This window comes from Pongo pygmaeus, chromosome 13 (genome assembly GCF_028885625.2).
Source record: "Pongo pygmaeus isolate AG05252 chromosome 13, NHGRI_mPonPyg2-v2.0_pri, whole genome shotgun sequence".
NCBI classification, from domain to species: Eukaryota; Metazoa; Chordata; class Mammalia; order Primates; family Hominidae; genus Pongo; species Pongo pygmaeus.
The window spans coordinates 112,596,670-112,620,421 of NC_072386.2; the positions used below are offsets into that span (position 1 = coordinate 112,596,670).

Sequence of the window (23,752 nt, forward strand, 5' to 3'; positions counted from 1 at the left end):
ATTCTCCTGCCTCAGCCTCCTGAGTAGCTGGGATTACAGGCATGTGTCACCACGCCCGGCTAATTTTTGTATTTTTAGTAGAGACGGGGTTTAGTAGAGCCAGGCTAGTCTCGAACTCCTGACCTCAGGTGCTCCGCCTGCCTTGTCCTCCCAAAGTTCTGGGATTACAGGTGTGAGCCACCACATCCAGCCCAGATAATATTTATTTAATGCTTTCTATGTCCCAAGAACTATTCTAGCTGCTGGAAATACAACAGTGAACTAAACAAGTCTTAGACTCCAGTAGGGGAGAAAAGATCAAATAGAGATAATGCAACATAACATTTTTTGCACAGTGCTTGATACATAGAAAGTGCTTAATGAGAGCCAGCTTTATGACATTTTTTCACAAGTTCAAGGAAATATGCATGATTTTCTTTTCAAAAGTCCAATAAAATATGTAGCATCAATGGATCTTAATAAACAGAATCACAGAACTGGGAGATATGTAGAGTTATCTTGTCATAAAATCACAGAATGTCCCAGCTGGCAGAAAATCAGATATTTACTTGGTCCAGTGGGTTTTCAAACCGGGGTTCTTTTCTGGGGTCCCAAGGAGGAGGCCAACCAGATCAGATCAAATTTTACCTTTTACCTATGTGATAAACTGGGGTTCCCAAGGAAAAAGCTTTACTTATTTATTTATTTATTTATTTATTTTTTGAAAATCCACTTTGTGCAGACAAGGAATGTGCAGCTTAGAATGGGGAAAGCCTCTTTCCAAGTCCCTCTAACAGAGCAGGAATTGTAAATGGAGAGAGAGCTTTTCAACCATGTGATATTCTGCCTCCCCAAGTAATTCAATCAGCAATTATGTGTTGATCACCTTCCACTTGAGGGGCTCCCTGGGGGGTTTAAAGATATCTATCCTTCATTCTAGAAGCTTCAAATCAAGTTGGGGAGATTCCCGAGCCATTCATTATAAATTTATGCAAAGGCTCCAAACTACATCCCAACAACAGTGGTTCGTTCCTGAGCCCCACACCTACACTTCCATCTGCATCCAGAGTATCCCCAACTGGGAGGTCCTAGAGTCCCCCAATTCAGCGTATCCAAACTCACTCTGTGGTCAACTGTTTCTAAGATGGTCCCAATGATCCCTAACTCCTGGTATTCATTCCTTTCGTGTAATGCCCCCTCACACACACTGGGGTGTGACCTCACCTAGTGACTTGTTTCTAACAGATAGAATAGGGCAGAAATGATGAAATGTCACCTCTAATATTGGGTTATAAAAAGACCGTGGCTTCTATCTTGGGGTGCTTTCTCTCACTCTCTTGCTCACTCACTCGGAGGGAGGCCACCTGCCATATGGTCATGAGCTGTCCCATGGAGAGGCCCAGGTGGCAAGGAACTGATTTCTCCAGCCAACAGTTAGAGGGTACCTGAGACCTGCCAACAGCCATGGGAGTGGGCTTGGAGGAGGAGCTTTCCCCAGTTAAGTTCTGAGATGACTGCAGTCCTGGCCAACATGTGGGCTGCAGCCTTGCGAGAGACTTTGAGCCAGAAGCAGTCAGCTAAGCCTAAATTCCTGATCCACATATACTGCGAGATAGTGGGTATTTGTTGTTTTAAGCTGCTAAGGTTTGGGGTAATTTGCTACACAGCAATAGATAACGAATACACCATATTTTTCTAAAATCTCCTTTGCTTTCTGTATTCCTTATCCACCCAATCACACAAGTCAAAACTTTCCCTTCATCCGTTACAACCAGCTGGCCACTAACACCTGCACACTCTACCTCCTAAAAAGCTTTCTAGACCTGGCCCATCCCCTCTGCTCCTACTCGCCACAAGTCTGTGCCACCTCTCACTTTTCCTCTGCTCTCAAACTCGCTCCTCTAATTCATATGACACAAGGGGCTGCCAGAGCCATTTTTCTAAAGTGTAAATAGACTATTAACACTCTTTTGCCCAAAATCCCTGCCTACAAAATGAAGCCCAAGTCCCACAGCATGTCCTAAAAATTGCTCTATGACCTGGCATCTGTCAATACTCCAGCTTTATCTCCTCCCACTTGCTACTACTACACATCTTGGGATCTCATTGTGCTGAACCATTAGTAGTTCAAGGATGCTTTACTGCTCTCTGCCTTCATACTTTTCTGCCTGAAGGCATTACTTACTTTGTCAATTATTTACTGGGCACTACTAGATACCAGGCACTGTTCTTGGCACTGAGCATAAAGCTGTGATAAAACAAAACTCCTACCCCCTTGTAGCTTATGTTTTAGAGGGGAGAGATACCACAAGCAAGTCAATAATGAAAGCAAGGTAAGAACACAGAGTGTGATACAGTGGGTGGAAGAGAACATTTGGTGATCTACCTAGGAGGGCCAGGGGGGCCTTTTTTTTTTTCACAGCAAAATAAGTTTTTTATTGAAAAAGATAAATTCAGAGAATGAGATTTGGATTCCAGTTCTAATACAAACCCTGGACATGTATACTTGAGTGAAACACCTTACCATTGCAGTAACCCATCTCCAGACTATAAAAAAAGGAAATATCCTGGTGCCTTACCTATTTCATGGTAAGGACTGAACAAGTAAATCAAGGGAAAGCACTTTGAGAACTGTAGGAAAAGCACCAAAAGCTCTGATGATAGTAATGTCAGTTCCTATTAGCTCTCCACCAACCTAGATCCAGCAGCTCTGCAGTTGAACCAGCTACCTTCCCACTCACCTCACATGCAGCCCTCCAGATAGATTCTGTGGTTTTCTAGTTGACCATACTTGTAAGAACGTCAGATTCCTCCTGTCCACCAGTATGAGTCTTGTCTAGTTCTACCATTTGACCCAGCCATCCCATTACTGGGTATATACCCAAAGGATTATAAATCATGCTGCTATAAAGACACATGCACATTTATGTTTATTGTGGCACTATTCACAATAGCAAAGACTTGGACCAACCCAAATGTCCATCAATGATAGACTGGATTAAGTAAATGTGGCACATATACACCATGGAATACTATGCAGCCATAAAAAGGGAGGCCTTTCTAAAGAGGAGACACTTGTCATTCCATTGTCTCTGGCCAGAACAGTTTCTGATGAGAACATTGTGGTTATTCTTTGTTCTTCTGAACATAGTGTATCTTTTCTTTCTGACTGTTTTTAAGATTTTCTGATCATCACTGGTTTTCCAACAGTGTGATTATAATCTGGGGGTCGTGTGTGTGTGTGTGCATGTGTGTGTATTTTACTTGGAATGTCTTGAGCTTCTTAGATTGTGGGTTTATAGTTTTTGTTCAAATCTGGAAAATTTGGCCATTATTTCTTCAAAAGTTTTTTTTATATTCCCTCTCTCTTCTGCCCTGGGACTTCAATTACACATATGTTAGACCACCTGATATTGGGCCATAGTCCACTGAGGGTCTGTTCTTTTTTTTCCTTGTCATTTTTCTCTATTTAATTTTGGACACATTCTATTGCTACGTCTTCAAGTTCACTGATGATTTCTTCTTCAGTGTCTAATTTCCTGTTAATCACATCCAGTGATATTTTCATCTCAGAGATTATATTTTCTCTTATAGAAGTTTCATTTGGCTCTTTTCACTGGTTTCCATTTCTCTCTTCACTAAGCTCATATGTTCCTTAAAATTTGTGTATATAGTTATAATAGCTGTTTTAGTATCCTTTTCCTGCTAGTTTCATCATTTCTGATATTTTTGGATCTGTTTCTCTTAAATGATTTCCCCATTGCTAAAGGTTACCTTTTCCTGTTTTGTGGAATGTTTAGAGATTTTTTATAATTGAATGCTGGACATTATATTTCAATGCTGAGTGTCTGGACTTTGTCTTTCTTTTAAAGTGCTGGGCTTTGTTTTGGCAGTCAGTTATTTGCAAATCAGTCTGATGCCTTCAAAGCCTTTTGCTTAAGGTGAATAGGATGGGTCTAGAGTAACCTTCATCCCAGGCAGGATTTAACGCTCCCTGTTAAGGCAGAACTTCTTTGGAGATTCCATTGCATGCTCCCAGCCATCACCAAAGACTCTTCACTCTGTTTGGGGCTCGAATGCCTCTGTGCCCTGTGTGAGCCCTGGAAATGGTTCAGCTTACCAGTCCCCCAGTTATTCTTTGTCCAGCTTTGTGGATTAACCCTCCATATATGCATGGCCTAGGACTCAGCAGAGACCCACAGAGATCTCATGCAGCTTTCTTGAGCTCTTTTCCTGCTTAGCTCCTTCCTTTCTGTAATTCTGCCCCACAAATTCCAGCCACCTTAGCCTTCCCAAACTTCAATCTTCATCTCCTCAACTCAGTGAGGTCACTGGACGCTGTTCAGGTTCACCTCCTCTGTGTCCATATTCCAAAAATTGCCCCCAGACTAAAAGCTGAAGCAACCATAAGACTCACCTTGTTTTTTTCCCCCTTTTCTCAGAGATCACAGTGCTGAGCTATCTGTGGTCCAAAGTCTGAAAATATTTCTTTCATGTACACATTCATATATATTTCTGGTAGTCTAGTTGTTTGCAGAAGGAGGTTATTGTTACTCCCTCATCACCAGAAGCAAAAGTCTCAGGGAGGTGACATACAGACAGGGGCTGAATAAAGTGAGAGAATAAGTCATTTTGGGGCTGGGCATGGTGGCTCACACCTGTAATCCCAGCACTTTGGGAGGCCGAGGCAGGTGGATCACCTGAGGTCAGGAGTTCAAGACCAGCCTCACCAACATGGTGAAACCCTGTCTCTACTAAAAATATTTTTTAAAAATTAGCTGGGCATGGTGGCGGGTAGCTGTAATCCCAGGTACTTGGGAGGCTGGGGCAGGAGAATCGCTTGAACCCAGGAGGCGGAAGTTGCAGTGAATGAGTGCCATTGCACTCCAGGCTGGGTCAACAAGAGTGAAACTCCAACTCAAAAAAAAAAAAAAAAAAGAATAAGTCATATTTGAATAGCTGGGGAAGAGCATTCCAGGGAGAGGGAACAGCAAGAACAAAGGCCATTTCTGAAGAACAGCAAAGAGTGAGCGAAACAGAGAGTGGCAGAAGATGAGGTCAGATAGACAAGGGGCAGATGGCGCTGCATCTTGTAGACCATGAGAAGGAGCCAGGATTGTAAGTGCAATGAAAAAGCCATTGGAGGGCTTCAGTGAGGAAAGTAACCGGATCCAACTTGTGTTTTAAAGCATCTCCTTGGCTACAGTGAGAAAAATAGGCTATAGGCAGCAAGGGTGGCTATGGCAGCCATTCAAGTGTGAGATGATGGCCGCCTAGACTGGGATGGCAGCAGTGGAGTTGGTTAGAAGTGGTTACATTTGGGAATATTTTAAAGGATATTTGCAAGAGTTGCTTATGGATTAGATGCATGAAGGAGGGAAACAGAAAAAAGAAGGATGTCTCAGGCTTCTGGTCTGAGTGACTGACTGAATGCCATTCATTTACTGAAACAGTAAAGACGATAGAGAGTAGGTTTGGGAGGGAAGTCAAGAGCTTGACTTTGGACATGTTCAGTGTTTGCTGGCTATTAACTATCCAAGTAGAAAATTAAAGTGGGCACTGGGATATACCAATCTGGAGCTCAAGGAAAGGTCAGGACTGGAAATACAGCTATAGGTGCCAGTAGCGTAGAGCTGGTGCTTAAGGCCATGGGGGCTATGTGGGATCATTTAGGAGTGATTGTGAATAGGGGCACACCTTTCCAAGGATGGAGACCTGAGACTCTCCAACACTGACAGGTCCAGAAGAAGAGGCTGAGAAGCAGCAGCCAGGGAGGTAGGGGAGAACCTGGAGTGTATGCTTCTATCATATTCTTCTTGGCAAACCCTTCTTCATGCTCTACCCTCCAGCTTAAGCATCTCCTCCTCGGGGAAGCCTTCCCTGACAGGGTTAGGCAAAGTTAGCAACTCCCTTTTCTGGGCTCTCCCAGCATCCCACATGGACCCTCTCATAGCATTTCTTACAAGGGACTGGAGTTCTCATGAGTCAGCTTTCCCCACTACACTGTGTGCCCCCTCAGAGCAGGGACCTTGTCCTATCCGTAACCACACGCCCATACTAGCTCAGGGCTTGTCTCAGTGGGTGCCCGGGGAATGTGTTAGAGTCCAAAGGAAGAAAAAGCTGAAATATCAGAAGTTGTTTTTGGAGGAAGGCTTTATCTAGGAGATGGGGCTTGAATAGCACCTTAGAAGGCGTTGAAGTTCAAGAAACAGCAAGAATGAGAGAGAGCATGCCAGGTCAGCTGAGACAGAAGAGAACCAAAGGGCAGCAATGGGAAAGCATAAATTATGTCCAAGACAGCAACTGGATCTGTTTTTCAAGACTGCAGGGCTCAGGGAGGGCACAGAGAAGCTAGACTGGGGCTGGGGTCAGGGGTGACAAATGCCAGGCTAAGGAAATGGTTTTCAAACTATGCTCCTTGGAACACTCGTGTTCCTGTTAGGTTTAAAATGTGAAAATTTCATGGTTTCTTATAACTTTAAGGCACTTCATCATAGACAAATTTGAGAGCTGTTGTGGTTACAGATAACAAACAATGGAATAATCATAAAAACTGTCATTTATTAAGTGATTCCTATGTGTTAGGTGCTGTGCTAAATATTCTTCCTAGTTTGCTCTTATTTGTGCTTACAATAATTCTGAGAGAGAGGTACAAATATGGTCTCTAACTGCAGATAAGGAAGCTGAGGCTAAGAATTGTTAACTTGCCAAGCAGACCAGCTAGAGGTGCCAGGGTTAGTCCAAACCCAGGCCGTCTAAGAACCAAATCCAAGCCCTTGACCACTCACTGCATTTGCTCCTTGGCCTTCTTCCCTTGGGGTGACTGGCTGAAGGGTAAGGAGGAGGTCAAAAAAACAAAGAATAAAGAGGAAAAACATCTTAGGATTTAGGATCAGCATCTCCTTCAGGCATCTAAGCGAAAGGATCACGGCCAAGGAGATAATTAGATACAGGGAGCTAGAAGAAGACACAGACCAAGCAATGGAACTGGGAAAGAACGTTCTTGAACGCTGAGCTGGAAGCCTTTCCTCTGCATGTGTGAATTCTGCCATATGATTCATCTACACTGACACAGGCCTTGCTGTATAAGTCAGAGTCACACTGGTGCCCTCAAGAAGACTGACATGAGGATATGTTGCTGGGAGCTACCTAGGCAATGACAGGGGACAGGCTGGAATGATAGGGAAGCCACGTTCCTCAGCAGCAGATTACAGGAAACCTGCCCACAGCCTGAGCAGTGCCCGCAACTGCTCTGGGCCATCACAATTTCCCAAGTAGTTATTGTGGCTATGATTGGAAAGGGGTCACCGTCACATGTTTAAGATAAATGTAATTTCTTTGGCTAGAGTTTATGTTCTGGAACGCTGCAATCTGAGTCAAGCCCAGGCAACAAGCGAGAGGAGCTGTACAGCAAAGAAGTCATGTGTTCTATCTGCACGGAACATTACAGCTTGAAAAGTCGTTCACAATCTTTATCTCACTGGAATTTGCCAACAACCCTGTGAGGTAGGCAAGGAAGATGAGGCACAGAGAAGTTAAGTGACTTATACAAGAACACACAGCAAGTCAATGGCAGAACCTAACTGGGTCCCTAAATCTCTAGGTTCCAAGTCAGCTCAGGTATGTAAGACCCAAACTCAAAAGTGTTCTTACAAGTGATAAGAATAAAGTAAGAGAGGGCTCCAAGAAGAAAAGGATACCATTTTTTCTTTTCTTTTTTTTTTTTTTTTTTTTTGAGACTGAGTCTCGCTCTGTCACCCAGGCTGGAGTGCAGTGGCACAATCTTGGCTCACTGCAAGCCCCGCCTCCCAGGTTCACGCCATTCTCCTGCCTCAGCCTCCCAAGTGGCTGGGACTACAGGCACCTGTCACAACGCCCGGCTAATTTTTTGTGATTTTTTTTTAGTAAAGATGGGGTTTCACCATGTTAGGCAGGATGGTCTTGATCTCCTGACCTTGTGATCCGCCCGCCTCGGCCTCCCAAAGTGCTGGGATTACAGGCATGAGCCACCAAGCCTGGCCCAAGGATACCATTTTCTCCCTTAATGACTGGGAATCTGAAATGTATGGTAAGACAAATTCCAAATAGCTAACACCTTATAGCCTGTTGAAGTGTTATCACCTGCATTACTTCACAATAAAAGGCAGGCAGGGAAGTGAGCGTAGGTGATTTACAGAGAAAGAAGCAGAGGCTCAGAGTGGTGAAGAAACATGCCCAAGCTCGCACAGCTGGGAGGAGGAAGAGCACTTCCTTGAGCCTGGCATCTCCCCCCTGTGCTCCTCCTCTCACCCAGGCCTGGAAGCATTTAGTGTGGTCAAGCAGTGGGAAACGGTCCCAAGACTGTGGTTCCATTTGCAGACATGATCTGTCCAAACCAGTGGCTCCCTCCCTGTCTGCCCCCTCCACCAGCTCCCCACAGCTTGAGCCCCACTGATGGCTGCCCCATGTGGCCTGTCCATAGCAAGACACGCAGCAAAACAACCAGCCTGGCCCTCCACCCTACCACTCGGTCCAAGCCAGGGCTCTGTGGCTTGGCTCTGCATGCTGGGCCCACATGATAGTCCTAGAATAGCTGTCATTGTCAAACAGATGTGACCACATGGTCCCCTGGGATGACCCCTGGACGTGTCCACATTGCAACTTATCTCCTTGACCCTAGCTTTTTGATGGCTTACATCAGGACTTGTTTTCTCTGGTCCTAGCTCTAAGTTCTGCCCTTTTCTCCTTTCTAATGTTTTAAGCCACCTACCTGATGGCTGAGCTGTCCATCCTCCCTGGGAACCAAAGGCCAGGGGTCCAGTTTCTCAGGACAGATTTCTGGATGGCAATTACCCCTTCCTGGTACTGATCATGGCCTGAATAGCCCTCCAAAAGGTGCCGCCAGCCTGCCTGGAAATCCTGCTGACTGGTGCCCAGCCCCTGGGGTGTCCCTCTGGGTTTGAGGCTGCACTTTGGGACCAGCCTCCTCTTCTGCTGTTGAATGAATGCCCCATCCACTAGAGACACTGCCCCACTCCCTCCGTTCTCACTTCTTGTCCCAAGAGACCTGTCACCTGCTTGCCATAGACTGGAAATAACCCAAATGTCCCTTGACAGAAGAACTGATAATAAATTGTGCATATTCACAATGGAATCTACAACAGTGCAAATGAGGCAGTACCCACGACCCCCACCAGCATGGGTGGACCTTGGAAACCTTATGTGTAGTGGAAAAGAATGTTGCAGAAGACTCCATACTTTATCATAGCATTTTTATAAAACTCAAAAACAAGCAAAACAAAACAATATATTGTTTAGGGATACATTCACACCTAATAAAAGTATTTTCAAAAGCAAGGAAATAATAAACATAAAATTCAGGGTAATGTCTACCTCAGGGCTGGGCAGGGACATGGTTTGGGGCAGAAACACACTAGTTGGAGATCTTGGGTTGGGAGGAGGGTTTGAGATAATCATTTTGTTGTTTGGCTTCATGGCTTACAAATATGTTCCATGTATTCTTTTTTCATATATATCAAGTGCTACAAAATGACTTTAAGGATTAGATGGAGAGGGTCTCAGAGGTACCCCTTCTTCTCTCCTCCTACCCACACTGATTGATCTGGGGGCAGGAAAGTGTGTACCTATGGAGTGTCTGGACACCACGTCTCCCCACCCCGCACTGTCACAGCTGAATGGCCTGTAAGAATGTTCCAGCCTCATTCCCTTCCCTCCCACACTCTGGCTGAGTCCACCAGCCTCTGGCCCTGGCTCCATCGCTCTGCTGAAGACAATTCTCACTGAAGTCTCCAGTCAACTCCTTATGAGTGGAGAGGACAGTTTCAGTGCTGGTCTTGCCCGGCATCTCAGCAGCATCTGACGCGCTGACCCTCTCTGCTTCCTCAGGCACCTCCTCCTTGCTATTCAGGCTCCTTCTCTCCTGATATTTATTCTATCTTAAGACACTGCTTCTTGGCCTCCTTTCCTGGCTCCCTCCCCCTCCCCTGCCTGTCCCTTAGTGAAATGGTGATTCCCACAGGTGTCTTCTCAGTTCTCTCGTCACCCTCTTTGGTCACCATTTGATGAGTTCCCATCTGTCCCCAACCCAGGCCTCTGTCTCCTGAACTCCAAGCTACAAATATCCAATTGTCCCCTCAATCTCTCCACTTGGATGTCACATAGGCACTTTAAGTCCAACTCCCAACCTTCCCCCAACAGCCTAGTCCTCTTCCAAGGGCTTCTATCCATCCATGCAAGTACCCAAGCCACCTGCACATCAGCCTCAGTTCCTCCCTGCCCTTACTGCCACCATCTCTCCTCTCTCTCCAGCCTCATCCAGTCACCAAGCTGAGCCCTTCTTGCTTCTTCCCTGGCACCCAGATCTGTCTATCCCCTCTACCTGCACCACAACCTTCCCAGTCCATACCAGCATCCTCTCCAGCTTATGTGAAGGCAACTGTCTCCTAGGGACCTCCCCACTTCCGGCCTTGTCTCAGTGTGTTCTCTACCCTGTAGACACACTGTTCTTTGTTACATGCAAATCGGAGAGCATCTCTCCCCTGCTTAAAATTCTCCAGGGGCCCCCCACTCCTCACCAATACCCAGGCTCTGGACACAGCCCCTACCTTCCTCTCCCACCTCACCTTCCCTCATCTCCCCCCGCATCTCTGCCTTAAACCCCACCCGGCAACCATACTCAACCTCTTCCAGTGCCTCCTGCTTCCCACTCACCTCTCTGGCTTCAGCACATTTCCACCTAGAACCCTTTGCCTCCCCCACCCCTACCCAGTTTCTCCTGCTTCATCTAACTCTCGATCCATGTTCCAATTCAACTGCCATTTCTTCTGGGAAGCCTTCCCTGACCACGCTACTCCCGCCCAGAGAATGTTACGTGGCCCCACGATCTCAGCACCTCAGACGTTTCCTATTCTACTCTAGCACTTATAACCCTCCATAATCATTGCTTTTTAAATTATATGTCTCTCACAACAGACTCTATGCATCAGCAAGCAGGGCCCTGACTTGCTGTCTCAATAGAACCCAGGAGAATGCCTGACCCCTACTAAGCATGTGGCAAAGGTTGCTGAATGAGTAAGTGAATGAATGAATGAGTAAACGAATGAATGTAAAACTCTGCTTTACATATGTTATCTCATTTAATTATTACAAGAACCTTTTAAGGTAGGTATTCTTCATTTCATTTTACAAGTAACACAAGGGAAGTAGCTTGCCCCAAATCACACAGCGAGCAAACAGAAAGCTGGAAGTTGGGCCCAGGTTTAACACCCAAGCCCACAGCACCACCAACCCTGTCCCCTCCTCTGGCCATCCCACCCCGATCACTCATCCCACACGAAGCCAGAGAGCCCTCTTGAGGCCGGTCAAGGCTGGAAACGCAGGCTGGGAACTGGCAATGGTTACCTGGAAGCACGTGGGGCCCGGCCTCCCCGTGGGGATGTCTGACTGGTAGAAGACTTTGAGCTCTGGAGTCAGCGCGATGACCGTCTTAATCACCAGGGAGATGATGTCAGACCAGACCTTCTTGATGTCAACGCCTTTGGAAGACAGTCTACAAAGGATGCTGGAAAAAGTCCTTTTGCTGCCGGTGCTAGCACTGTCCGAATGGATGAAGTTGCCGCTGTGGATGTTCAGTGAATAGTTTGTTAAGTGCATAAAGATGTGGTGCAGGTTTTTGGGGGTGGGCTCCTGATATGGCTCGGTACAAAACCTAGAGAGTCCGTCTTTGGCTATATAAATCTCTAAGGGGTCTAAGGACTTGAGTAAGACATACAGACGAATATCAAACTTGAGCTTGTCGATAAGGAGAGGTTTGCAGATGTACTCCTGGACCACCGCCGGCCTGCTCTGGAGGGTCCCTGCCAGGCGGATGTCACTGGGGTCTTTAATGAGGTAGATTCCATCACCCTGACAACCACCATCAGGTTTCACGATAAAAGTGGGCTTCCAGGAGGGGTCATCGTCTTTCACCATTTGAACCTGGAGGGGGAAAAAAGGATGGCTGACATTATATTCTTTTCCCTCTGGATCCCTAACATAGAGCAGGGCCTTAGCAAATGTGTGGTGAATGAGTGACAAGATGATCCCTGCCGACCTGAGCAGGGGCTCAGCATCTTCCATGGAGACAACACTGCACAAGGTACTGAGATGGTTACATCAGGACTGTCCCCAGTCTTGTGCTCCAGAGCAAGGTGGAGAGTGTCATGGATTGGCAGTTACAAGACCTGGGTTCAAATCCTGTTTCGCCAGTTATTAGCTACCACTTTGAACAGGTCATATAACTAATAATAGTGCTGAGAATGATAATGATGGTGAGCTAATATCATTTATGAGCGCCTGTGAAATGCCAGGCACTATATCAGGCACTTACCTAATTAGCTCATCTAACCCTCACAGAAAATATGATTTTGCCTTTTTATATCAGGAACAGAGAGGGTACAGCAGTTGCTAAGGGCATGGGTGTTGGAGTCAGATGGCCTGGGCTCAGACACTGGCCCTGCTCCTTACCCTGCAGCCTTGGACAAGTGACTTAAGTTATCTACACCCTTTCCATCTGTGAAATAGGAGAAAGGCTGTTTTGAGGATTACATGCAATCATAAATGCAAGAGGCTAAGCACCTAGAACCTGAGAAATAAAAGACAGTCCAAAGCCTGGGTGTCGCTCTTTTTAGAAGATGAAGTGACTTGCCAGCTAACGCAGGGACAGAATTGGGATCGGAATCTAGATTGATGACTGAAGCCCTTGGACCTTCCTCTATCCTACCATGTCTTGGTTTCCTCACTTTAAAAATGGGGATATAGACACCTACCCTCACTGGGTCATTGTAAGGATGAAATAAACTAAAACGTACAAAGGGTCAAGCGCAACACCAAACACAGGGCCGAGCTAGTGCACAGGAAATGTTTGTTTTATGTTTACATCCCTTCTAAAGTTCATTTGGTAGACCAGAACAATCCTTCTGTCTGTTGAGATCTTTTTGAAACAAGATCCCGTCGTCCACAGTATTTGCTCTCCTCCCAGCTCCAGGTCAGCAGAACACTCACATAATTAACTATCCAGGCACTTGACCAGTCCAGGTAGTCGATCTGGACCTGCGGGTCTGCATAATTCATCCTCGCCCCATTGCCCCCGATGCTGGTGAGGTGCTTCCTGCAGCTATGGAGAGCGGATGGACTAAAATGGCAGGAGAGGAGGTTTTCACGAGCAGAGAGAAGCTGGAGGAAATGTAAGGGTGGATTTGAAAGAGGGAGCCATGCTCTCTGCAGCTTCTGGTATGAAAGTTCCCCTCTGAAATCTGAGAGCAGTGCCTGGCAGGCTGAGTTGGTGGGTGCCCCAGTGAGGGACTCCTCTCAGCTCTCCACCATTGCTTGTAAACCCAAGCCAGGACATCTGCACTCTGGCTTGTGCCTTGCGTTTATCTCTTTGACCAGCCTATATTTCTAAATGAAGCTTTTGCCAATTCCTTGGGCACTATCACTTATTCCGGGCTTGTAAAAGATCTTTAACAATGGAGAAACACTTAAAGCCTTAATAATGGTCCACATCAATTGTTTCCCCTTGTCAGCAGGATCCGAGAATGGAACTTCACGAGAGATCAATGCAAGCCTCCCAGGGCCTTCCACTGAGGCTTTCTTGCAACTGTGACCTTGACGTTTATGTAGTTATTTAATATTCAACCAAAGCATTCGTACACTTGGCCCTTTACGGTAAATATAAGTGTGCTGGACAAATGGCAGTTATGGATCAGGAAGTGAAAAATGTCAGGTTTGCACTGATGGGAAATTTTTCCCTCTGGAAAGCTTTTGCTATGCCGAAGACACTAACAGTTCAATATATTATCCAGAGCAATATTTTCTCCTTTGAATTCCATGTATATGCCTTAAATAAATTAAACTACCTGGTCAATAGTCTCCGTCACTCATTGGATTGCTGAATACTTCTTCTGCTCTTTGCCAGAATAGTGCCATACAAATCAAGATTACTAATACTCATAGAATCAATGAATTTTTAGAACTAGAAGAATCCTCAGGGATCAACATCACCCAGTACTCTCAAAAGTCAAGGGGGAAACTGAGGCTTAGAGAAGTGACATGACTTCCCTTGGGTCCCACAACTGGCTGGCAGGATGGTCAGGATGAGAACTGAGGTCTCCTAACCCCACCTCATGTTCACGGTGCCATTGTTACCTCTAAGATAAAACTGAAGATCTCTTATTCCTCTTCTTATTGTAGGAAAGATCCTCCTAATGTATCAGACAGTACTGAGGTCTGTGCTCTGGCCTCACCCTAAAGATTTTGGCCCTGAGTATGGCTATCCAGGAACTATATCTGTAGATCCTGAGTTGGCCAGACTGCCCCAGTTTCAAATCTTCTGTCTGGGTTCCTTGCTTATTAAAGCGCAGGTGTGATTTATAGGAAACCCTCACAATTGTTCAGAATGTGGTTCCCATAGCCACCAGACCCTTCTGCCACTACTACCCTAAAAAGAGAAACATTTTTCAGAATTCATATTCGCTCTCCTCTGAGGTTTATTCAAGAATGACCCTTTCCCAGCAGTTATTAAAGTTAAAAAGTAACACATTGGCTCTTAAAAAGAAGTCATGGACCAGAATGAAAATATCATCGATATACCTGGGCCCCAGCCTCAGCAATTCTGATTTAATCGATCTGAGATGAGACCTGGGCATGTGTATTTTGGAAAAATCACCGCAGGTGATTCTGACGAGTACTCTGTCTGAGAATCACTGGACTAAGTGAATTAAATAAAAATACCATCTGAAACCAACACATTGAATGAAGTATTCTGCACTGGTGTTAGCTGGAGTGTGAGGAAGACTCGTGCTTATGCTACAACTGATGGTATCTCTAGTTTTATCCAAACCTGCTGTTGGACCTGAAGTCCATTACCTTGTAACGGTATACACGGATGGCTGAAAGAGATACACAGAGGAGGTAGTGGCCTAATTGCCTGGCACTGCTCGGGCCTATTGAAAAATTTATGTGGCTTTTACTGCCCCCTAGTGGACATTTAGAAAACGCTGCTGGGAAAGTCACCCCGTTCAAAACTCCAACACTACTGAGCAGTAAGATACTCTACTAAAGATATTAAAATGGTCTTAAAGAAACACCACTACAAATGAAATATTATTCAGCCTTAAGAAGGAAGGAAATTCTCACACATGGCACAAAATGGATGTATCCTGAGGATACTATGCTAAGTGAAATAAACTAGACCCAAAAAGACAAATACTGTAAGAAAGAATGCACTTATATGAGGTACCTAGAGCAGTCAAATTCATAGAGACAGAAATTACAATGGTATTTTCCAGGGCTGGGGTGGGAGGGAATGGAGAGTTAATGATTAGTGGGTATAGAGTTTCAGTTTCGCAAGATGAAAAAAGTTCTGGACATGGATGATAGTTGTACAAAAATGTGAATGTACTTAATGCCATTGTACACAACGTACATACAATGTACATTTAAAAATGGTTAATCTGGTAAATCTTGTCATGTATATTTTACCAAAATTTTAAGATTGATTTTTAATTTTTTTAAGTCATAGCTTTTGGTAAGTTAGAGATAGTACTATAGTGAAAAACAGAAAATCTGGATTTTAGTCCCAATTGTTTCTGTGTGACCTCAAGAAAGTCACCTAACTTTCTGGGCTTTGTTGTAGTCACCTATAAAATAAAGGGGTCAGACTAAGGTCCCTGGCTTCTGCCAGCGAGCAAATGCTGAACCATGATTTATGTTGATATCACCATAGTCGAAGGCTGCGTTACAAACACACAAGTGGCATTCATCACGTTGGAGAGTTCCTGCTGTGCTGTTGGGATCAGCACATTGGGATGATCTATAAGAGGAGGAGATTTCGGTCTGATATTTATGATGCATTTGAGGAAATCAGCAGGGCATTTGGAGGAAGCAAGCTAAAATGTTTGGAGGGAGAAATTCAGCAACTAGAATATCAAGCCACAAAATATTATTAGCAATGAGGGGCAAGTAAGAGGCCAATTTCTGAAGAAATACTGTGTCTGCAATACTGGGGAAGTCAAAACCAGTTAGGGCAGTCCTTTGTCACTCAGGTGGATTTGCATCCAATCTTAGCAACTCAGACCTTTGATGTCACAGGCACACACTACAGATCTCAGGCAAAAACAAGCGTCTGGTAGACACAATCAATGTCACACAGTGCATGCCAGACAGGAGGCAGGGCCGGCCCCTGCCAGCCTCAGGGATATGAGCCTGGTACCCAGGGCAAATTCCTACCTCAATGTTCAAGGCAATTTCTGAGTCCAGTTAAGATGGAAGGCAGTCTGCAGTGAGGTCACCTAGGGTCAGATGGAAAGGGCAAGAATGGCCTGTTGGGGCAGAGTGGGAGACAGAGCAGTGAGGCAGAAAGGAAGGACTTGGGCAGAGGATGTGCTGCTTTGGTGGGGGGTTATGAAGGCAGGAGCGGGCAGGACACTTCTGGGAAACTGCAGATAGTTCCGATGGCTGGAGAATATAAGAGGTAGAGGGGGTGTGCACATGGAAATCCCACTAATGAGATCGGCAGGGGCCAGATAACACCACCACCACCAATAATAATAGTAACATTAGCAGACACTTACTGAGCACTTATTATGGGTCAGGCACCGTTCTAAGCACTTTGGAGGTATTATCTCACTTAATCCTCACAACAATCCTATTTTACAGATAGGGAGAGGGAAGCCCAGAGATGTCAAGTAACTTGTCAAAGATTACACAGCCAATAGGTCACAAAGGCAGGATTTGAACCCAGGCAGGCAGATTCCAGAGCCCATGCCAGAATGAATGAGAGATGTATGAGAAGAAAGGGGATGGAGGAAGATCAGGCCTAGCTAGGAGGTAAGGGCCTTATACGGAAGGCCTTTGAATGTTGGTTTAGAGAGTTTGAGCAATGCCCTAAAATGATGGGGACTCCCTGAAAGGTTTTGAGAAGAAAGCAACTTAATTAGATGTGTATTATGGGATGATGCCTCAGGCTGCCACATAGAAAATATGCCCAAGTGGTTGGATGGTCTGGGACAGAGAGGAAAAGCCCAAACTGAGGCTGCAGTGGAGTCAGAGGGAAGGAGAGAGGTTTGGGAAATATTTTGGAGCTAAAATCAACAAAACTGGATGACTGGGAGAGGGAGACAGGAACATGAAGGATAATCCCCCTATGTCTAGGTAGTCACAGGGAATATAAGGGAATGAGGAAAGGCGGAGGGGAGGCGGTGGGAAGATGATGAACTGGGCAGAGGACCCTGGAGGGCACGCACCTGGAGAGGGTTGTGGTCCCTGGGAAATGTGTCTGGAGCTTGGGAGAGAGATCTGGGGTCATCAGGCCCCTAAGGATGGCCAAGGCCCTCGCAATGGGCCAGATTACCCAGAGACAGGATGGAGAGGAAGAAGAGGGCACCTGGGAGCCAGAAGCTGGAACGGGCAGAACAGACCCCAAAACATCTTGTATTTATACTTGATCTGCAGGCGAAGGATGGAGTTTCAACTGGCGAGGGACATGCATCCACACATCACCAGGGCACCCAGGAGGAAGCTAGTTTGGAAGGAATGAAACCAGGTATAGGAAGGTCCCAAGGCTATCAAAAGTCCAAAGGCCTGAGCTGGGGCAGGGACGATGGGGTTGAAACAGGTAGCTGAGAGAAGAGGTAGAATCAGGGCACCTGGTGACTGGACAGATGTGAAAGGGGAGAGAAGAAAGGGTCACGGGTGAGCTCATGGTTTGGGACTTCAGCAATTTTGGGAGGGGTGATGGTACCATCAACAGATTTAGGGACTACAGGGAGAGGAGCAGTTCTCATTGAAGGAAAGTGGGGACAAGGAGAGGAGGAATTCACTTCATCAAATGAGTATTATTTGCACGACTCCAGAAAGAACTAATTTAGGACTTTATAATATCCCGCAAGCCCTCTACTGTTCATAGGAACCAGGCCAGGTTGTCCGATATCTCCTACAGATGATTAATTCTGATACAACAACTCTCCCAAGCTTAGAAAGAATAAGAGCTGCTGTCCGACAGGGATGAGACTCAGACTCTAAACTCAGATGGGGCATACCTTGAACTGGAGCAAAGGTATCCGAACAGACCTCTCAGCTCCGTGGTGAGTGCGGGAACCACGGGTCTGTGAGAAGTAGTGCCTGCCACTGTGCAGGCAAACATTTTCAGCACTCCCTGGCTTTTGAAGAGTTCCAGTTAAGAAAACCTAAGCAGCAAAGAAAGCACCCTGTTTGGCTTATCACTGATGAGTATCCTGAGTTTACTGGGGCAGTGGCATCGATTACCCCTGAGGAGTTGGGGCTGACCCCTTGCATGCGCTCCTCGCATGGCCTGGATGGTCCTCCCTTCCTTGGCAGCCAGCACCAACGCACCCTGGCAGTCTCGCTTCCTGCCCTTCCCTCCTGTCCTCTCTCTCGCCTCGATGCCTTTACACCGGCTTTCCCTGGATCTCCACCGGCCTCCTGCCCCTTCTTTGCCTGTAAAGCTCCTGCCCATCATCTATGGTCCCTCGGGAAGTTCCCTCTGAGAATCCCTTCCTGGCCTGCAACCCTCTATACAGACATCTTTTCCTTCCCAAAGTCCTTCTCCATATTGAGCTTCCCATATCTTCATGACCAGCCCTTTGTGACCCAGGAAGGAATCATCACTACACACACACAGACACACACACATGCACACACATGTATACACGAGTACACACATGCAAGCACATGCACACACATGCACACATACACACTTTATAAACAAAGAAACTGAGGCCAAGGGGCAAGGAGACTTGCCCAAGGCCACACAGCTAGTAGCAGAACCAGAACTATTAGGGAAAATATGTGAAAACCACAGTTACTTTTGTACCAACCTAAATAATACATTACATCTTCTGATATCCAACCCTAAGCTCTTTCTACCATAATTAATTCAGGGATCTGAAGAAATCTTTCAGAAGAAACCTTGGAATAAGTACTCTCTTTCATTCTCGTTCTGAACACATTTGTTTGCTGCTATTATAAATTTTGATGCTCTGCAAAGATATTACTTTATGTAATTGCCAACTCTCCACTCTATGGAGAATGAGGAAATTGAGGCCCAGAGTGTCCAGTAAGAAATCTAGTCATCTAGCTAGAAGGTGGAACTAAAGCGTCAGTTCTGGGCCATGCTGTCCTTTCTTTGAAGATGTTCTCAAGTTCACTGTGGAGGTGGACACAGCATCACACGGCTGCTCAAGGCAGCTGGTGCTTCTGCTCAGAAAACTCGAGGGGCAAGGAACAGCCTCTCCACATGCTTTACCCCAATGCCACCCTGCTGCCAATGCAACTTAATGGACCCTGCTTTTGGAGAACAGCAGCCTTCTGTGAGCCATAATCTTCCCATCATTAGGGAGCAACCAAAAAGCCTCTCTAGAACACGCCCGGGACACTGAAACCTGTTTGATAGGAAGGGCCCAGTCGTACCATGAGACTGTCCATTTTCCTCTCAGGTCCCTTCTCACACCCTGCCCCTAACTGCTGGAGCTGAGGGGAGTAAGAACACAGCCTGTCGAGTCAGCCCTGCCTGGCCTCCCCACTCCTTCCGCACAGTGCAGTCCCAGCCAGCCTCTGTCCAGCCCCACCTAATTCTCCTACCACGTGAGTTTTAAGCCCAGCTTGCTTGGCCTAAAGCCTAGCTTCCTAAGGGCCCTGGGTGACACTGGCGCACGTGGGGGCCCTCAGACTGCAGCTTCCCTTTACCTCCCCCGAGTCCACATACTGGATGTCTGCAAGCAGCAGCTGCAGAGAGGGTGTGGGCTTCGCAGTCAGGCAGACCTGGGTTCAGATCTCAGCTCAGCCACTTCCTAGCTGTAGGACCTTGGCCAAGCTACTTACTCCCTCTCACGGTACTATTTTTAGCATTTCATTTTATTTGTATTAGGCTGCCTTGGTTTCCTGATCATCCTCCTAAGTGATCAGATTCCCAGGTGAGGCTCATTCCAACCCACTTGCCCGGAGTCTCAGCTCCTGCCTATCCTATCCTCCAGTGCTCGCCCATGGGTGGCTGGGACCCATCTCCTGAAACTCGACTGTTTCCTGGGTCTGCCTGGGTGTCAGCCTCTCATTTCCCAACTCCTGGGGGCCACCCCATCAGAGTCCAGCCCACAGCCTGCGTCATCTCCCTGGCCCACAGCCTCATTCTCCTTCCCCAAGTCTCCTACTGAGAGCCCAGAAGACATCACAGCTGAGCCTGCCTGGAACATAACACTCCGCTGCTGAGTAAGCTCCCCTTGTGGCTAAAATCGTTTTTCCAGTAGTGAGGATTTCCTGCTAATGAACTGGCTACATAATCTTCAGCTCACTTCCGAATGTATACGACTGGTTATAGTCACAGGCACTTCAGATCACTGGGCCCAGCTTTTCCTCCTTCCCCACACCACAGTCCTATGTTCCTTGCAGTCCTGCCATAATTTACACATTAAACCACTTTGATTTTGTTTTTTTTTGTTTTTTTTTGTTTTTGAGACAAAGTCTTGCTCTGTCACCCAGGCTGGAGTGCAATGGCATGATCTCGGCTCAATGCAACCTCCGCCACCTGGGTTCAAGCGATTCTCATGCCTCAGCCTCCCGAGTAGCTGGGATTACAGGCACCCGCCACCACACCCGGCTAATTTTTGTATTTCAGTAGAGACCGAGTTTCACTATGTTGGTCAGGCTGGTCTCAAACTCCTGACCTCAAGTGATCCACCTGCCTCGACCTCCCAAAGTGCTGAGATTACAGGTGTGAGCCACTGCGCCCAGCCTAAACTTTTTTTTTTAATGCAAGAATATCAATGTCTTATTTTGCAACACTCAAACAAGGTGCCCTCCCTCCCAGTGCTCTTTTGGCTAAACTAGCAGTATTGCTCAAATGCAATATTGAGCAATTGCAGTATTGACCAGTGCCAGGCAGTGCGCTAGGCACGTCAATATGTATACATGAGATCTAATCCTACAAGACAAGCAATAGCATTTTCATTGACTTATTTATTTGTTTGTTTGTTTATTGCCTTGCTATGTTGCCCAGGCTAGTCTCGAACTCCTGAGCTCAAGCAGTCCTCCGGCCTCAGCCTCCCAAAGTGCTGAGATTATGGGCATGAGCCACTGTACCCGACCCAGAATTTTCATTTTTAGGCTTTGTAACTAGAGGTTTCTCCCCATATTCCAAGATCCTACAAAAAAGTGGCAGAGTTAACTACACTGCTAACTCCTTGAAGGCAGGGGCAGTATTTCCCTCATCCCTTGATTCTCCTGCCCACTACATCCCCAGCTAGCACTGGAAGAGCCTTAATGGAGGTGGACTCAGTAAATGCTTATGGGAACCAGCCTCTGTCTCATTTGGCTCAATGCTGTCATGTTCTATCCAGGATCACAGGTGACATTTCTTCAAATGCTAATCCTGGGCGATGCCAACCACTTCCTGGACTTCAGTTAAAGTATGCCCCAAAAGGAGGTAACTCCCTACTGTCTATCTCTGGAGCATACCTCTCTTGGGTTCCAGACTCATACAATGAGATATGTCAAATTTGACACGTCCAAAAGAAAGCTCATTGTCTTTTCTCTCAACTCTACCCCTCCTGTGTTCCCTCTGACAGTAAACATTACCACATCCATCCATGTCCCCCAGCCAGAGATCTGAGATCACCTTCTCCCACATCACTCACCCCCACCCAGTCACCAAATTGACATTTCTCCATCTGAACACACCTTATAGTCCCTTAATCATCTCAGCATTTCTCACCTGAATTGCTGCAATAGCTTCCTAGGTGACCTGACTGCAGTACAAGCTCTGTGCTGGGCACTTCCCATACATTATTTTCCATTCTAATAAGCAACCCTGTGAGATAGGCATTAAAGCGTGAGCCACATGAAACTGTCATTTTTATAAGTCAAACCCAGCTACACACACACACCCACACGCGTGCACGCGCACACATTTGCATGTGATTCAACCTAATACTATTATTATTACCCACCAGCCCCCATCACAGGCAAGGAAACTGAAATTTACAGGGTAATTTATTTCCCCAATCACACATTTTATACCCTGGGGAGCCAGGATCTGAACATGGGTGTGTGTTCAAATTTCCAAAGGCCACACTTTTTCTGCTAAATCATATCATCTTCAGGTCCACATATCAGTTCCTAGAGGAATGCTCACAGCCCTAAATACATTACTTAGAGTATTAATACATCTTAATACTTTTATTAGAGGTGTTTGAACCAGAGCCACTCCATCTTAAATAGGATCTGGGTAGAATGAGGCTAAAACCCACTGTGCTGCATTCGCAGAATGTGAAGGCATTCTAAGTCACAGGATGAGACAGGAGGTCAGCACAAGATACAGGTCATAAAGACCTTGGTGATGGCCAGGTGCGGTGGCTCACGCCTGTAATCCCAGCACTTTGGGAGGCTGAGGCAGGCGGATCACGAGGTCAGGAGATCAAGACCATCCTGGCTAACACGGTGAAACCCCATCTCTACTAAAAATACGAAAATATTAGCCAGGTGTAGTGGCAGGCACCTGTAGTCCCAGCTACTCTGGAGGCTGAGGCAGGAGAATGGCGTGAACCTGGTAGGCGGAGCTTGCAGTGAGCCGAGATCACACCACTGCACTCCAGCCTGGGTGACAGAGTGAGACTCCGTCTCAAAAAAAAAAAAAAAAAAAAAAGACCTTGCTGATAAAACAGCTTGCTGTCAAGAAGCCAGCTGAAACCCACCAAAACCAAGATGGCAACAAGAGTGACCTCTGGTCCTCCTCACTGCTACACTCCCATCAGCACCATGACAGTTTACAAATACCATGGCAACGTCAGGAAGTTATACTATATGGTCTAAAAAGGGAGGCATGAATAATCCACCCTTTGTTTAGCATGTCATCAAGAACCATAAAATGGGCAACCAGCTGCCCTCGGGGCTGTTGTATGGAGAAGCCATTCTTTTATTTGTCTACTTTCTTAATAAACTTGCATCCACTTTACTTTACAGACTTGCCCTGAATTCTTTCTTGCACGACATACAAGAACCTTCTACTGGGGTCTGGATCAGGACCCGTTTCTGGTAACACTTTAAAATGTTATTAACAGTAATACATAACAGTAACAACTACCATTTATGAGCACCTATGAGGTGCCTTACAATAGTTATTTCGCTTAATCTCCACAGCTAAACTATGAGAAATCTACTGATATTGTTTTTTTTTTCTTTTTCAGGTGTTATTTTGTTTTGTTCTTCAGTACCTTGTTTGTGTGTATGTGTGTGCAACACTGTTTTTTGGTTTTTGTTTTCTTGAGATGGAGTCTCACTCGTCACCCAGGCTGGAGTGCAATGGCGCAATCTCGGCTCACTGCAACTGCGGCCTCCGAGGTTCAAGTGACTCTCCTGCCTCAGCCTCCCGAGTAGCTGGGATTACAGGCGTGCGCCAACACACCTGGCCAATTTTTGTATTTTTAGTAGAGACGGGGTTTCCCCATGTTGGACAAGCTGGTCTCCAACTCCTGACCTCAGGTGATCCACCCACCTTGGCCTTCCAAAGTGTTGGGATTACAGGCTTCCAGGCGTGAGCCACCGCACCCAGCTGCAACACTGTTCTTAATAATGTCACAAATAAGGATCTGAGACTGAGCGAAGCCAGGCGACCTGCAGGTCACACAGGAGGTGGTGAGCCAAAAGGCAGAGGGTGGGAATCATGAACGGGGAGGGGGGGCGGGACAGGGAAGCTAAGCCTACTTCAGGGGTCAAGGTCGCCAAG

General features: G+C 46.3%; 1 protein-coding gene across 3 annotated transcripts in view; it reads right to left on the reverse strand.

Moving 5' to 3' along the window:
- Positions 1 to 23,752, reverse strand: part of TTLL11 (tubulin tyrosine ligase like 11) — a 278,698-nt gene that overhangs the window by 159,268 nt on the left and 95,678 nt on the right. For all 3 annotated transcript variants that reach the window (XM_054501606.2, XM_054501605.2, XM_063649910.1), the window contains one exon: positions 11,380 to 11,955. In XM_054501606.2, coding sequence (XP_054357581.1) covers positions 11,380 to 11,955 — 576 coding nt within the window. The remainder of the gene's footprint in view (positions 1 to 11,379; positions 11,956 to 23,752) is intronic.